At 44.3% G+C, this 17,515-nt stretch overlaps 1 protein-coding gene across 2 annotated transcripts in view; it reads right to left on the reverse strand.

The window, feature by feature from the left end:
* Positions 1-17,515, reverse strand: part of MTHFD1 (methylenetetrahydrofolate dehydrogenase, cyclohydrolase and formyltetrahydrofolate synthetase 1) — a 517,055-nt gene that overhangs the window by 426,983 nt on the left and 72,557 nt on the right. For both annotated transcript variants that reach the window (XM_069638218.1, XM_069638219.1), the window contains exon 7: positions 14,762-14,898. In XM_069638218.1, coding sequence (XP_069494319.1) covers positions 14,762-14,898 — 137 coding nt within the window. The remainder of the gene's footprint in view (positions 1-14,761; positions 14,899-17,515) is intronic.

The following is a 17,515-nucleotide window of genomic DNA, read 5'->3' on the forward strand; positions in this document are numbered from 1 at the left end:
TATGAAAAAGCCATTTACAAACTCACTGGTGACATTGAAAAATTTTGGGACATTTGGAGCTGCTTTCTTGATGCATATGGATAAACCTGATCTTTGATCTGGGGTATTATGTACTTACCCTTGAACACTCATAATCTGTATAATACCTATAGTTTGTGTGATGGTTTTTGTAATGCCCTTTTGTCTGAGGTATAGTATTTTGCATTGAAATTTTTGGTTTATGTCTTCTACTCCTACGCTCTTATTCTCTTTCTTCCTTTTCTTTTTCTTCTTTTCCTTTCTTCCTTCTTGTTCTATTTTTGATGTTTATATGTTTGGATTGTTTATGGCGAATTGATTACTTTGCTTTCACTAGGTTGATATGTGTGAATTTCATGGACAGCTGTTCATTTATTTATGTTTGCTTACTGTGAAAATAAAAAATTTAAATTAAAAAAAAAAATAAAAAAAAAAGAGTAGAGTCCTGCTATTTACAAAAACCCTACAAAGCAAGGAAGGAAAAAACAAAGACCATCCAGCCTGGTACCTGGACAACATCAAGATCGAAGTTGTCAAAGAATATAAATACCTTGGCATATGGATGGATAGCTCGCTAAAAGAAAAAACCATGCAGAAATCTCTGTGACACAAAATAAGAAACCTCACGGCCCAAACCAGAGAAGTTGACAAAAAAAATTCGGCAAATTCTTGTTAATCCCGGCCATACAAGTCCAAAGTCGATCTGACACGGACATATGGCATGAATGCCACCCTAAGCAGGCCTACATCAATCTGGCTGCAATTGGAAGGCTTCCTGTGGAAGTCGGTTCTGGGGCGTCCGAAGTCAACCTCTATGGTAGCAATTCGGCGAGAACTGGGCCTATTGTCCTTAGCAGCAGTGGTTGAACAGAGTGCCATGCAACTATACAGAAATATCCTGCAGACTGACACTCTTCCAGTATATCAGGTAGTGGCGGCTGAAATTAAGAGTGATGGCTGTAAGCCGCTCAACGCTTGGGTAAAAAACCTCCAAGGAAAACTACATGATTTCGCCTGCACCGAAGAGCTCCTCATCAGCAATCCCCCAATAGTGAAAATCAAGATAGAGTTGCAAGACTGGATTACTACGAACGACAATGTCTCAGCTAACAAGCTACTAAAGCATCGTGTACAACAAATAAAAAACCCTGCTGAAGTACTGTGAAAAATTCCCAGACAAAATACTGGAGGAAACTCTTCATGAGAGCCCGTTTAGATTTACTACCCACTAGGGAAATTTTGGCCATCAGATCTTTGGCACCCTCAAATATCTGTCGACTATGTGGAAACCCCGAACAACCAGAAAACATAAGGCACCTACTCATGACATGCCCTCAAATGAGCAAGGAGAGAGGCGTACTTATCACCACTTACACCAAATTCATCTGCCATAGACAAAGAAACCTGTTGGAGCTGCCCAATGGCTGGGGAATGTGCTAGATGGACTATGGCATCTGCAAAACTCTTGGACTTGATCCTTAAAAAGACCAAATACCTACGGACACCACCAGATTCAACATAATCTGTAATCTTCATCTTGTCAACGGATTACAATCTCTTTTAAACAGCACGTCCATATCTGGCTCAACTACCGCTGTCAAAGACTGCATTCGTCTTTTTCTTCTTCTTTCTAATAGGTGGTGACTAAAGTACAAAACACTAACTGTGATTCACCAAGGAGACTTGTAAAAATCTCAAATGATTAAACACAAGAATAAAATTAAAATAAAAAAATAAAAAAAACTATTGTCCATCCTTACAGCTATGATACAAAAACAGTGTGGGATAATGTTTACAAAGAGAAAGAAGTGTTCACAAAATGATAAGTCAGGATGTTTAGGCTGTGGGCCTCCCTTCCCCACGTTTTTAGTGTAGGACAAGGCGGGTCACTCCAGCACAACACTCCTGGGATTCTCTGGCACAAGGTCACAGTTCCTTTCCCCAATATCAGGGCCTGTTGGGGAGAATTCTCATAAATGTGCCAATTCCCTTCACCTTAGAAACCCCCAGCAACTTTGCTGGATTTTGAGTACTGATTTTTTTTACCTGGAAAGAGTGAGCCTCCCCCCCCCGCCCCAACTGATGTGCGTTTTACATTTGTGCGTTTTACACTTGTGTTCTTTGATTATGGAGATTTAGATAACTCCACAGACATTTTCATGAGTGTTACACAGCACCCTTAGTGCAGTGACACAAAGATGTCTTTAGACTTCCCAAAGGTTTAAATATCTTCTCTGGGATAAACTACTGTTTCCCTGAGAATGTGAAATGAAATTGACTTTACTAGTCTTTCCAAATTCCTAGACCCAGCACACACCATTTTAGAATGGAGTGCTGGAAGGGTTACATAGTATCCAGTGTCTAAATACTCATGAAGCACTCAAATGCGACCCTTTCCTATTGGAAAGGCTGGTGGCAGTGGTTTTACAACTACCATGATTTTTCCCGACCGCAAACACTGGTAGCTAAAAATCACTGGAGCCATGTTTTTCCAAGATGGCGCCTTAAGCTCATTTGTTTAAACGGGTCCCCGTCTACTTTTTTCACAAAGGTCTCAGTGTTTGTCTCTGCGCACCACACCAGGTTTGGTCCCTTTGTATGCCTTTGGCGGGCTTCAAAGACCACCTCTGGCGTCTGAGTGTGTAGGGTGGGCAGAAAGGTGCCCGAAACTCCCTGTGCTTAGTCTCCTAGGAGACCCAAATGCACTCTGGCGCGATTGGCTGGCTGACTATCCGGTGAGTGGCAGCTAGGCTTGAATGAAAGGGAGAGAACCGTTAGTCTCATGGACTGGAAAGCAGAGTCGACCACTGGAACGAAAGAAACGAAGAGCTGGAAGAGGACGGCTGCTGCAACTCCTGGACCTTTGGTTTGCCCGGTGAAGCCCTGCTGCAGGTCCGAATTGCCAAGTACATCTCGACAGAAGCCCCTTCAACGACGACTTCTCCCTGAATACCATTCTCAAGGCTGGTTAGGAATCCTAACCAGCTTTGAAAATGGTATCCAGGTGGCTTACGAGTTGATTGGTGCCACCAACTCAAAAGGGAGAAGTTGTCCTTGAAGGGGCTTCTCTGTCGAGATGAACTTGGCAATTCGGACCTGCAGCAGGACTTCACCGGGCAAACCAACGGTCCAGGAGTTGCAGCAGTTGTCCCCTTCCAGCTCTTCTTCGGTTCTTTCGTTCCAGTGGTCGACTCTGCTTTCCAGTCCAAGAGACTCGCCTTTTAAACAATTCTCTCCCTTTCTTTCCAGCCTAGCTGTGACTTAGCCAGCAGGGTGGCTGGCTGACTGTCCGGCAAGGACAGCCAATCACGCCAGAGTGCATTTGGGTCTCCTAGGAGACTAAGCACAGGGAGTTTCGGGCCCCTCCCTCACTTCCTGCCCACCCCAGACACTCAAGACACCAGAGGCGATCTTCAGTCCTGAAGCCCTTCAGAGGCATACGAACAAAGGGACGAAACCTGGTTTGCCGCGCAGAGACAAACACTAGAAGGACCTTCCCCCAAAAAAAACAAAAAAAAAAAAACAAAAAAAAAAAAACACGCGCCATCTTGAAACTTGAAAAACATGGCTCCAGTGATTTTTAGCTACCAGTGTTTGCGGTCGGGGAAAAACCATGGTAGTTCGTTGTAAAACTACTGCCACCAGCCTTTTCAATAGGAAAGGTTAACATTTGAGTGCCCCATGAGTATTTAGATACAGGGGATACTAAGTAACCCCTCCAGCACTCTATTGTAAGATGGTGTGTGCTGGAGGGGATACTAAGTAACCCCTCCAGCACTCCATTGTAAGATGGTGTGTGCTGGGGGTCTAGGAATTTGGAAAGACTAGTAAAGTCAATTTCACTTTACATTCTCTGGGAAACAGTAATTTATCCCAGAGAAGGTATTTAAACCTTTGGGAAGTCTAAAAGGCATCCCTGTCTCACTGCACTGAAGGTGCTGTGTAACACATGAAATGATGATGCCTATGGAGTTATCTAAAACTCCATAATCAAAGGACTAAAACACGCATCAAAATACATGAGAGTGGGAGAAAAGGCCCACACTCTTTCCAGGTAAAACAAATCAAGTTCTCAAAATCCAGCAAGGTTGCTGGGGGTCTCTAAGGTGAAGGCAATTAGCGCTTATGAGAATTCTCCCTAACACAAACTCCATAGGCATCATCTTTACCTTGTGACACACAGCACCTTCCGTGCAGTGGCACAGGGAAGTCTTAGATTTCACAAATATTTTAATACCTTCTCTTGTTGAAACTACTGTTTCCAAGAGCTATGAAGTGAAATTGACTTTACATGTTGTAAATTTCTAGACCCAGCACACACTATTTTACCAGAGTGCTAGCGGGGTTACTTAGTAGCCCTTTGTCTAGCTTCTCATGTAACATTTTTATGTTACCCTTTCTACAATTAATGGCTGGTGGCAGTAGTTTACTTTTAACTACTGTGGCTTTTCTACATTGGGCTGCGTTTGCAGCTGCAGTGAAGCACCCTTGGGTGCCATTTTTGTCAAAATGGCCCAAGTCGTCTTTTTCACCATTTCTTGTTGGAAAGGTCTTTGAGATTTACTCTGCTCGCCAAACGAGGTTTGGCCCCTTTGTTCATTTCGTCTTTGCCGGGATTCACAAGTGAAGCCCGCCTCTGGCTCCAGTATGTCTGGCAGGGGCAGGAAGTGAGGGAGGTGCCCGAAACTACCTGTGCTTAATCCCCCTGGTTACAGTAATGCATCTAAAAAGGTGATTGGCCGGCTGTCCGGCAAGGACAGCCACCCTGCTGTGTGATTGACAGCTAGGCTGGAATGAATGGGAGAAACCTGTATAAAAAGGTGAGGTCTTTTGCTTGGAAGGCAGAGTCGACCACTGGAGGAAGGAATCCGAAGAAGAACTTGAAGAGGACGCCTGCTGCAACTCCTGGACCGTTGGTTTGCCCGATGAAGCTCTGCTGCTGTGCTGAAGCTCCTAATTCGCCTCAACTAGAGAAGCCCTGCAAGGACGCCTTCTGCCCTTGAGTTGGTGGGACCAATCAACTCTAAAGTGAACCCGTCTGGACATCCTCTTGGAGCTGGCTGTATTTCCTTGCTGCTGCAGGAACCGAAGTGCCAGGGAGAGGAACATCAGATTGGAGAGCATCACTTAAGTCAGGCCTGAGCTGCTGGAAGATCTTCCGGACTCCTAAGCAGGAGGGACCAAGCCCGAGCCACCTCAACAGAGTGCTGGACCCCAGATGCGAGGAAAGTCCAGTGTGGTGCCATTTGCCGAGACTCAAGTGCCGCTGAATAGAAGTTTGTCCTGTTCGGAGCCCGACCATCCCGTTGTGTTGCAGGAGTCCCCAGACATCCTCCCTTCTTGTCACCACGACTGATGCACAGAAACAACAGGATTTGCAGAGCCACACAGGAGCAGAAGCCAGCTGGAACCATTTCTTCTAATCAAAAGGTACTGTAAAGTATAAGAGAACTTACCTCTTGTTGTGTAACCTTACTTGATCGCAGCTGAGACTCGTTTTGGTTGCTTCTGTAGAGTTGCTTGCATCTTCTATTTCTCACAAGTCTAACCAGCATATGGCCCTACAGTGATTATACTTTTCTACAACGTCTTCTAAAACATTGTGGAAGACTTTTATTCACTTACAAAAAGTGCTTCAGCTCACCTAGACTTGTACCCAATTGAAACTGGCTGGCCTGGCTTCCTGGATAACTCTTCTGTACTCCGTCATTGCGTTTTACATTTCCTTCAGGAAGGGGTTAACTTACCATTAGGGTGAATTCTCAGAAATGTGTTAATTCCCGTCTACTTTAGAGACCCCCAGCTCTTTTTGCTGGACTTTAGGACTTTTTATCTCGTGTAAAGTTAGTGCGATTTATTCTCTGTTTCTTTTGTCTTTGGAGTCTGACAAACTCCATAGACATCATTACATTGCGACACACAGCACCTTCAGTGCAGTGACACAGGGAAGTCTTCGATTTCCCAAAGGTTTTAATACCTTCTCTTGGTGAAACTACTGTTTCACAGAGCAGTAAAGTGAAACTGACTACTTACATTTTGTAACTTTCTAGACCCAGCACAGACTATTTTACCATAGAGTGCTGGAGGGGTTACCCAGTATCCCCTTTGTCTAGCTTCTCATGTAATATTTTTAGGTTACCCTTTCTACAATTAATGGCTGGTGGCAGTAGTTTATTTTTTTACTACCATTGTGTGTTTTTACCATGGGTGCCCATTTCGTCAAAATGGCCCCGGTCTTTTTTCACCATTTCTTGTAGGAAAGGTCCTTCTTGGGATTTACTCTGCGCGCCAAACCAGGTTTGGTCCCTTTGTTCCTTTTGTCTTTGGCAGGATTCACGTGTGAAGCCCGCCTCGGGGTCCAGTATGTCTGGAAGGGGCAGGAACTGAGGGAGGTGCCTGAAACTCCCTGTGCTTAATCCCTTGGTTACAGGAATGCACCCAAAGGTGATTTGCCGGCTGGCTGTCCGGCAAGGACAGCCACCCTGATGTGTGATTGACAGCTGGGCTGGAATGAATGGGAGAACCATGCATAAAAGGCGAGGCTTTTTGGCCTTGAAGTGTAATGCTTGTGTGAAAATGAGAGCCAGAATTTCTCATTGTTTGAAAACATTTTATTTAAATGATTATTTATAAACTTCATTTACAATTACACTGGATGGCACATCGCTTCTGCTATTTCAACTAAGTTTGTAATCTGTTTGTTGAACAATAATATTTAAATAATTACTTCTCTGTATGGTTCCAGAATATTGTTCCAAAAAAGAATAATAGTTATGACAAGTTTTCTGTTGGTTCCTGAAAGAATCTGGGCAGCTTTCCTTGGGAACCTGAGGCATATTTGCGTTTGCCAACATATCTCTGAACAAGTTTTGTTTATCTGTCAGTCCAGGACAAACCATTATAATATGATACAATGATTCCAGTTGGGAGCAAAAGTGGCAATTTTGAAGCGTTGTAGTGATTTGTCTTGTCTTAGTTGGTAACAAATTTAGGCAGAATCTAAGAAATAGATCTCTGATGTGTCGGTCTGGAAATAACATAAGATATTGCAGAAAGCATATATCAGTTTCGCAATTGATATTCAGTCGATATTGATTTTTGAGTTTGATGGTGTAAATCCAATCCTTTAGTCCAATTTGCTTTTTTGCTTGTTGCGGGTGGTGTTTAAGCGTTTCCGCTGTGATGTCTGTCTGCTGAAGCTTCATCTCTGCTGACCGCTTCCATTCCTTTAGTACTGCATCAGCTATCGAATTGGGTCTGTGGCGTAGAATTTCTATTGCCGGTATTGAGTCATAATTTATGGTCTTCCTGTAGAGATCTAAATGTTTCCAGGTGACTATGGACTCAAGGGATTGCGTTGCAATCTCATGCCGGATATACGGCATCGGTTATGTCACAGGCAGTGCTAGTACTTTCCGGCAAAATATTCCTTCAAGTGATTGCCATATTGCTTGATCTAGATTTATCATTGATCGCTCCCATAGGTCAGGATAGCCATCACCTTTTGTCTATAGAAGTTAATAACTGGTCTCAGTGTATTTCCCAAACTATTATGGATAAAGAGGCCTTGCCGTGCCAGAGATCGGGCCTTCAATTTCAGGTGTTTTGCCCAGTCCATTTTCACTTCAGAATGGCTTAACCACATTCCAAGATATTTTACATTTTTTTCATGTGCCAATTCTCCCCTCCCCCCCACAATCAATGAAGAAGGCCATAACTTTTTTTTATTTTTTCAAGTATTGGATTAAGGTCAGGATTTTTGTTTTTTTCGTATTCATTTGTAGATTGTTTCCCCATGTAGATTTCTAACTTGCATAGGCTTTTTTGAAGTCCTAGCAGAGTTTTGTCCACGATCACTTGGTCGTAATTTTGATGCTGGTGTTCGTGTATAGTTGTTTTATCGTCTGCAGAATTTCTGAAGGACATTTCCAAAGTGCAAGTTGTTCACATAGTTTGGACGACCCTGACCGCCTGGCAATAGGAACCAAACCTTTGGTAGAAGTCTGTACTACACAGGTTGGTAGTGTGGTCGAGTAGCCATGCTCATCTCAAGAGGTCAATGTGAGCTGTAGGGGAGTTAGAGAGATTCACAGTGACAAGTATTCAAATGTACTCTTACACACAAGGTTTCTTGATTAAACAATTATAGAATAAGCCTTTTTCAGAAGGGAGCAATATAAAGCAACACACAAATACACTTCAGAAATACGATCTAAATCAACAAATACCCATTTGGGATGGCATACAGGCACTACCTACACCCTCAGGTGACTTCAATAGTTAGGGTGCTGAGGACATTAATATATCATTGTTGCATTTAGAATATTCTTGAGCAGTGTCAAAGAAAAGAGTTCAGAATAAAACTAAGTATTCACACAGTTATTCTTAAGCAGGTAAGTACTTTCAAAATAACCCCCCCCAATGCAAAGTCAGTTAACCCTTTCCTGGAAGGAAGGCAGAACACATGAGCAAGAGAGAAGTCTCATTCAGGGAGCCAGGCCAGCCAACGTTAAGTTAGCAAAAGTCAAGGTGAACTGAAGCACTTCTTGCATGTATGTAGAAAGTCTTTCACAATGTTTAAAAACTCTTAGTAGAATAGAAGGAATCAAAGTAGGGCCACAAGCTGATTAGGCTTGAGAAGCAAAGAAGCTGCAAGCAACTCTGCACATGTGACCAAGCAAGTCTCCAACGAGGAAAAGCAAGGTAGCACAACAAGAGGTAAGTTCACCAAGACTTTACATTACCTTTAGGTTGAAGAAAAGTGAAGCAGATGACTTCTGTTCCTGTGCAGCTCTGCAGATCCTGGGCCTCAGTCGTGGGGTCAAGAGCGAGGACTTCTGGGGACTCCTGCACTGCAATGGTACGGTCACCGACCGCAACCAGCAATCTTCACACAAGTGGTACTTCGGTGTTTCAGCTCCTTGCGTCTACCGCAAATAGCAACACTGCGGTCGGTTCCTGGCTGTCGAGATGGGCTTTCCTTGCATCGGGGGTCCCGCACTGTTGAGCGGGCTTAGGCTCAGTCAGTCCTGCTTCCTGGGAGTCCGGAAGATCTTCCTGGAGCTCTTGGCTAGCTTAAAAGCAACACACACAATCTGGTGTTCCTCTCCCTGGCTATTCGATTCAAGCAGCAACTGCAGTGGAATTTCAACAAGCTACGAGGGGATGTCCAGGTGGCTTACTTGGAGTTGATTGTCCCCACCAACTCAATGGGAGAAGTGTCCTTTCTCGGTCGATACAAATTTGGAGTTACAGCACAGCAGCAGGGCTTCACCGGGCAAACCAAGGGTCCAGGAGTTGCAGCAGGCATCCTCTTCTTCGGATTCCTTCGTCCAGTGGTCAACTGCCTTCCAAGCTAAAAAGCCTCGCCTTTTATGCAGGTTTCTCCCATTCATTCCAGCCTAGCTGTCAGTCACCCAGCAGGGTGGCTGTCCTTGCCGGACAGCCTGTCGGCCAATCACCTAAGAGTGCATTCCTGTCTCCTAGGAGACAAAGCACAGTAGATTCAGGCACCCCTCCCTCGCTTCCTGCCCCCCGCCAGACACCCTGGAGCCAAAGGCAGGTTTCACTCGTGAATCCGCCAAAGACAAAATTAACAAAGGGACCAAACCTGGTAGGGCGTGCAGACTAAATCTCAAGAAGGACCTTCCACAAAGAAATGACGAAAAAAAGAACGGGCCATTTTGATAAAAATGGCACCAATGGGTGCTTTACTGTGGCTGTGACTGCAGCCCGCTGTGAATGCACACCATGGTAGTAAAAAGTATACCACTGCCACAAGCCATTCATCGAGGAAAGGGTAACAGAGAAACTAGACAAAGGGGATACTAGGTAACCCCTCCAGCACCCTATTGTAAGATAGTATGTGCTAGGTCTAGAACATTACAAATATAAGAAAAGTCAATTTCACTTAACTTTAATGCTCTGGGAAACAGTTTATCCCAGAGAAAATATTTAAGCCTTGGGGAAATCTAAAGGGCTGTGTGACACAATGTAAAAGATGATGCCTATGGAATTTGTCAGACTCCACAAGCAGAAGAAACAGATCTAAATCACATTACGGGCCGCACTCTCTCCAGGTTAAAAATGCAAGTCCTCAAAATCCTGTAAAGTTGCTCGGGGTCTCTAAGGTAGAGGGAATATGCACATTTCTGAGAATTCTCCCCAACACACACACAGCCAAACATTTAGCTTGCATATTCCTCCGGCTCCTTTACCTCTGCTGGCTTCCCAGTTTCACGCACAGTCTTTGCACTCACACCAGCTTTACTTTGGAAAATAGTTTTCTTTATTGCTGCTTTCTCTTCACAGACATCCATGGGACACCCTACTTTTTTCTATTGTGTTGTACTTTTCCTGTCTTTTGCAGGTAAGGGAAGCCTTTTTGCTCTACCTCACAGCAGAAGATTATCTGTTTTGGGGACACTGATCAGACCCTATGGCTATCAGTCTATCATCACAGGAGAACCCTGGTACAGTTGTTTGTTTATTTTTCTTGCACGCATCATCTTATATGAATTGCGGTAGAGACACGGGGCGTCGTCACGAAATGGGCAGTAGCCCTTAAATACGGTAGTAACGCCATTATCGCCGCATTGAAGGGCTGGCTCCATTATGAGTTGGGCAGAAAATGTGAAACGTTACCTCCAGCTTTTTTGCTGCAGGTAAAAATTCTGCTTTCTGCCCCATTTTGGGCGCTATTAGTGCTGGTGCAATTAGCGCCATGAAACCCCCATTGGGTCAAAGCAACCGAATGGGGAAGGAGAACTTAGCAGGAAAGCTCCAGCTTTCGCAGGCAAAGTGGCAGTGTGTATATTTATTATATAGCTCCTATACACTTAAAAAAGCGCTCAACACAGGCCTGGCGAGTAGATCAGTGAATCGAATTGAAATTCTAAATAGACATTTAACATGCAGAATTGTCAGGTGCTATGCATTTGGAGGTACAACATAGAACCCATGCACTTGCGCGTTCTCAACCATGCACTTGGCGTTCTCAATGTCACTGGGCCTAGTAAAATCGCTGTTTGTTCTCCCCTGCTCCCCTCTCTTGCCTTGTCGCGCTCTAAAACACTTGTGTACGGACGAGATAGAAATAAAATATCAATAACAAAGGTATACAAACTGATTAAAACATCAACATAATTATTGTACGTGCCCTACGGTCGTTTCGATAATGCAAGAGCTGTACATATAAGTGAGAAGGGGAGAAGTTGGGGCCTGGGGGGGATTGGATGGTGAGGCGAACAAGGCAATGGATGGAAGATGAAGTGCTGTGAACATAAAGGAAGTAAGGGGGAGGAGGGAAGAGAGGAGTAAAGAAATAAAGGATGAAGGCAAAGAAAGTTAGTGGCAGAGCATACAAATGAGGTACCAGATAGAGGTTGCCGGGATTTAACAGCATCATGATTCGAAGTCCATGAAAGCACACCACAGATGCATTAGAAGATGGAGGGTGCTGAGATCTAAGGCACAAATTCAAGTTGCATAAGAGGCAGGGACCGCCAGTGCAAAACGGGAGATATGAGGCAGTACAGGAAGTGACAGGAATCCAGGCAGAAGGTGAGGGCCAACAACAATGGAGGGAGAGGAGGGGGCAGGTAGTGCATGACTGGAAACTGGGCGGGGATCAGGGAGTGTGCTGGTATTTAAGGGGAATGAGAAGGCAACAAAATGAACGGGGAAGGGTACAAGGTTAGAGGATGCAACTGCAAGTCATTATGTGCTGGGGAACCATTAAGGCGGTAGTGCAACATGATAGAGCGGTGCTACTGCTCCCTTACCTTTGCAAGCACACTATTGAGGTGTAGGGCACACGGAAGCGACCTGCTGCAGTTGTAAGAGGCGAAAAAGAGCAGCGCGGTCCAGGGCCCTTCCAAGCGCAGACAGGGCATGGCCCTTAGATGGAGGCCCTTTGAGGGGGCCGGCGCTCACCATCGGCTCTGGTGTTGCTGAGGTGGATGTAATCCTGCCCAGACCATCGTGGCATCAGGCACGGGAGACCTGGGCTGAGGCAAAAACAGCTGATATGAGCCGCACCAGTGGGTGGAGGGTTGCACTCCAGACTGCAGGGTGGACGGATGTTGTGGCCAGAGTCTGCCTGGACCCAGTCCATATCCCTGCCAGGCGCAACTGTTGTGGGCAGACGCAGTGGCCGAACATCCATCCAGAATTGGACACCCCCTGCTAATTTGAATGGAGAAGACCCTTGCATTGGTTTGCTGGGAGCTCGTCAGCCCAGATCAAGGATAAAAATCGGCCAGCTTGTTGGAAGATTGCAAGCTGCTCTTTCTTCACTTGCCAGGCAAAGCTCGGTCGCTCTGCAGATCTCCTGAAGACCTTTATTGGTGCTTCGACCAGTGGGAATAATCCGTTCCGAACCTCTGCTCGAAGATCCAGTCACCAAAGTGCGTGGAACAGTCGCATAACCATCCTGTGGAATAGCCAGGCGTCGTTCTGGGCTACTTCAAAGCAACAGTCGCCATCCAGAATTGAGACTTGGGGCTCTGGAGATGCTCATTTTATGGAACAAGAAGCATGTCCCTGATGTTGCAACTTTCCACCACAGAGGTGACCAGTTTTTGTTTCAGCCACAAGGGTCACTTCTGCCATTTTTATCAAGTGAATATTGCTGTTTGTGCATGCATCGTGTACTGGGCACCCACCCACATCCCCCCCCCCCCCGAGGTAGGTAGTCACTGCAGTGGTGGTCCCTTGGTCAGTGGGTCCTGCTGTCAAAAATCATTCTGGCTAAACGGAGCACAAAACTGCAAACTAGCCAGACCCAATAACCAAACACCTGAATTGACAACTGCACCCCGGACCACTGGGCTTCCTCCAAAAGAACCAAGGCAGAAATCCAGAATGCCCAGTAATTTCAATATTGTGGTCCCTGAGTGAATCAGAGTAGAGTGGGTGAGTGAACAAACCGGTTTTGGCCTCCCTGTCTCCACAGGGATGTATGGGTGTAAAGTCCTAGCCAGATCTCTCCTTTGCCTAGTCTTGGGTGCATTGGAAGCAGGTTTAGCAAATGGTCCTCTCCAAAACCACAATTTTAGAGAAGTAAAGAAATACCCATGCAATGGACGTGCGCGCTCAAAGAAAATGGATTATGTGATGTATTATTTCAGTTTACACCGATTCACAGGTTACAGTGGTTTGATCATGTTTAAAATGGTTTAGAGGAACACTTTCATGCATTCGTAACCACAATTAAAGGGGTAGTCCAGCTAAAATATTTATTTAAAAAATAGATAGGCAACATTAAAAAAAAAAAAAAAAAAAAATGTACTAGCACTTTTTTTTAAAACTTCCCATGTAAAATTTTGAGGTATTCAAGCTCAAAATTCGCAAAAGCAAGCACATGGGCGCATCCATTTTGTGAAATGGATGCCCGCCTGTGCTGGCTTTTGCGGCACTAATGAAGGAAAAGCCAGCCAGCTGTAGTAAACAAAAGCTACCGCAGGGTGGCTTTTCCTTCATTGGTGCTGTACGCGGAGGACGGGGACCGGAGACCAGAGCAGGAAAGCTGCAGCTGAATCTCGATAAGTGCTATTTATTTTTTTTTAAAAATAAGCACTAGCTGCGGTTTTTTTTCTAAGTTTTCCGGGCTGGAGGAGCCCGGAAAACTTAGAAATAAAACCGCAGCTTTAAAAACGTATTTATGTTTTCGGTCGCTTTTGAAGCGACCGCAAACATAAATACAACGTTATTGTGTTTGAAAACCCTGCGGTTTTTCTTTCCGAGTTTCTCAGGCTGCTTTTTTTGGCAGAAACACCGCGGCATGTAAACACAACCGCGTTGTGTTTCTGCCTGCTTTGGCTTTCACTTGGGTCTCCGGTGCTCCCCTGGGGGAGCACCGGAGACCCAAAGTGATAGCCACAACAGGCAGAAACGCAACGCGGTTGTGTTTGAAAACGCTGCGGTTTTTCTTTCCGAGTTTCTCAGGCTCCTTCGAGCCGGAGGAGCCTGAGAAACTTGGAAAGAAAAAACGCAGCGTTTTCAAACACAATAACGTTGTATTTATGTTTGCGGTCGCCTTAAAAGCGACCGCAAACATAAATACAACGTTTTTAAAGCTGCGGTTTTATTTCTAAGTTTTCCTGGCTCCTCCAGCCCGGAAAACTTAGAAAAAAAAAAAAACACAGCTAGTACTTATTTATTTCTTTTTTTAAAATAAATAGCACTTACCGAGATTCAGCTGCAGCTTTCCTGCTCTCGTCTCTGGTCCCCGTCCTCCGCGTACAGCACCAATGAAGGAAAAGCCACCCAGCGGTAACTTTTGTTTACTACAGCTGGCTGGCTTTTCCTTCATTAGTGCCGCAAAAGCCAGCACAGCCGGGCATCCATTTCACAAAATGGATGCACCCATGTGCTTGCTTTTTTGCGAATTTTGAGCTTGAATAGCTCAAAATTTTACATAAGAAGTTAAAAAAAAAAGTGCTAGTATTTTTTTTTTAATGTTGCCTATCTATTTTTTAAATAAAATGTTTAGCTGGACTACCCCTTTAATTTCTGAGTGTGACTAAGCGCATCAAGCATCCTTATATCTGTGCACACTTACTATCGTCCCAGATGGACAGTTGGGCAAACACACGCGGTGGCATCAAAGATGGTGGAACAACCAGATGCAAGTTAGGTGCCAGAATTGTAAAAATAAATAGAACAACCTCCCACCCAAAATTACCAAAACTATGGCTTAAATGACAATCCCTGAATCATAGTTGCGATGTTCTGCACACACCTCTTCATCCAGCGATATGGTCTTGGAGTGGCAGGTGGTAACAGTGGCATGATTCCACAGTAGCAGGTCATGCATCGGTGCCCCAACGATCTTACTCCGCCCAATCACCACAGCCCGCTTCCCGGGAATTTGAATACCTAGAAATAAAAACGAGGATCAAGTCAAATGTTTAAAATTAAGGCATCTAAAAGCCCATTAAAAGTTCATTTTCTGTATTTGAAATGGGTGTAAAATAAAAAAATAAATAAGAAAATGTAAAATAAAAATGCACTTTAAAGAGATGCTTTTCCAAAAAGAAGGAAGATACAGAAATACAGCGCTTGCTTATTCCAGGATTTTGCCATTATGGTGCTGATCGTACTCGGAAACCTAAACATTGAACTATTTAAGAAAACATGGTCTGTCCTTGATTTCACTTGTCAGCAATAATTCCTTATGCATAGTGTTTAATGCACCCTTTGGAGGGAAGAAGGTTGTAGCCCATCACAGTTGAACATGCCACATCTATAATGCACAGACGTTCATGCCTATTGTGCATTTTTCGGGGCCATAGTTTATGTTTAACATTTGTATAGCGCACCAGGTACCCTAAGGTTTAAGGGCGCTGTGAAATGTAAAACAGACAGAACAGAGACAGAAAAAAACAGAACTAAATCTGAGATAGGCTCCGAAGCAGGAATCAAACACGAACAAGATCAGGCGTAGGGCAGAGGTATTTTATACAAAGAGTATGGTTTTCAGCCCCTTTTTAAATATTTCCGTGGAAGAAGTGGTCCTCAGTGTGGCTGCTAGAGAATTCCACTTAAGGGGGGCTGCCGAGATGAATGCTGAGTCCCTGGATTTTTTTGTTTTCAAGCATGGCATAGCCAAGGTATTAGATTCGTCCGATCGAAGGGATCTAATGGTTTTTGCCAAGACTAATTCTTTCAGATAGAGTGGCATGACTCCATGTATACATTTATGTGTGATGAGGAGAAGCGTGAACACAACCCTGGCCTGCACAGGTGACCAGTGTAAACTACGCTGAGCTTCAGACACGTGGTCTCTTCTAGATAGCCCTTTCACTACCCTAACTGCGCCATTCTGTATGACCTGTAACCGATGAACATCCGATAACGGTAACCCCACAAGGAGACTACAACAATAGTCGATCTTAGATCCAATTATGGCTCTTGCCAGGGTTTCGGAGTTTGATTCTGAAATAAAAGGTCTAAGGCAGCGAAACAACTGGAGGAAGATGAGGCCGATGAAACGATATTATTCACTTGGGAGTTCATATTCAGATTTTTGTCAAGATAAATGCCGAGGGTTTTTACCTTGCTCATAACCTCAATGTGGCAGCTATGAGAAACGACTTGTAGCTAGGTCCCAACTTCTCTAATTTGGACTGAGCCGATAAGTAAAAGCTCTGTTTTGGAGCTATTAATGGCTAAGCCATTCAGTAGCATCCAATCCCGATTTTGTTTTTGTAGATTTCATTAATTCTTTGTTCATCTTCCACATGGGATCCAGATATGGGGATGACACATTGGGTGTCATCCGCATAATTTTCAAATATGATCCCCTCTTTCTTCAGCATTTGGAAGAAGGGGATCATGAATATATTATAGAAGCACGCGACACAGAGGCTCCTTGAGGGACCCCATACGCAAGTACAGTCGGTTTTGCTTCGGCAATGTCACTGGCCACTCTTTTTTTGTCTGTTCTTCAGAAAGGAGATGACCCAATTTGTTGCTACATCAGAGAAGTTGGCATTCCTCTTTAGCCTGGTGGACAGTATGGTATGGTCCACCAGGTCAAAGGCAGCCGACAAATCTAAAATCATAAGGAGTGAGATATAACCGCCATCCATCATCAGCAGGAGATGGGATAAAAAGGGCCAGCAAGGCCGTCTCTGTACCATGATTCAGACGAAACCCTGATTGATATTTATGATAAATCTGGTTTTGCTCCAAAAAGATGGCGATCTAATTATAGGCAACTCTGTCCAAGATCTTCAACAGAAAAGGAGTGTTAGTAATGGGCCTATAATTAGAAGCAGTGAAGGGACAGAGATTAGGTTTTTTTAACAATGGAGTAATCCATGCCTTTATGTTGCCGGGAGAGAAGCATTAACAAACTTGGTCAAGGCTGGAATAAGGACAGGGGAGCACTCTTTAATTATAAGAGAGGAGCAAGGATCTCCTTTCCAGCTCGTACTTTTTAAATTGGAGATTACCATGGCCAATTCTTGCTCTGAGATGGGCTGAAAGCTGAACACAGCTTGATCCTCAGTTTTTTAGTGGAGGACAGAGGACTATTTTCTAGACCCTGAGTCGGTAGGTCGAGTTTCTTCAACTCAATCCCCTCTCTAATTTTATCAAGTTTATTGGATAAGGCGGATTGAATCTCTGTACACCATGCCTCATCCTTAATAAAGGTCACGAGCAGATCTGGGGGCTTGTGCCTGTGCTTTTAAGATTTTGAATAATTCCCGGCTTTCCGATTTAGCCTCTATAATCCTGGTGTCAAAGGACTCTTTCTTGGCTAAATAAATCGCTGTTTTATAGACCTTAGCAGCTTTTTTATAAGCATCAAGGTCCACACAATTTTTATTTTTGCACCAGGTATGTAGGAGGTTAATTTTCTTAGATTAGAGTGTTTGAAGTTCTTTACTAAACCATGCATTACGTACCTCTGCCAGTATTGATTTATTTTTCAGTGGTGCCAAGTTCTCTGTGATTGAGCCTATCGCCTCAGAAAGAGTAGTGGACA

This window comes from Ambystoma mexicanum, chromosome 14 (assembly GCF_040938575.1).
Source record: "Ambystoma mexicanum isolate Mex_15411 chromosome 14, UKY_AmexF1_1, whole genome shotgun sequence".
In the NCBI taxonomy this organism is placed as follows: Eukaryota; Metazoa; Chordata; class Amphibia; order Caudata; family Ambystomatidae; genus Ambystoma; species Ambystoma mexicanum.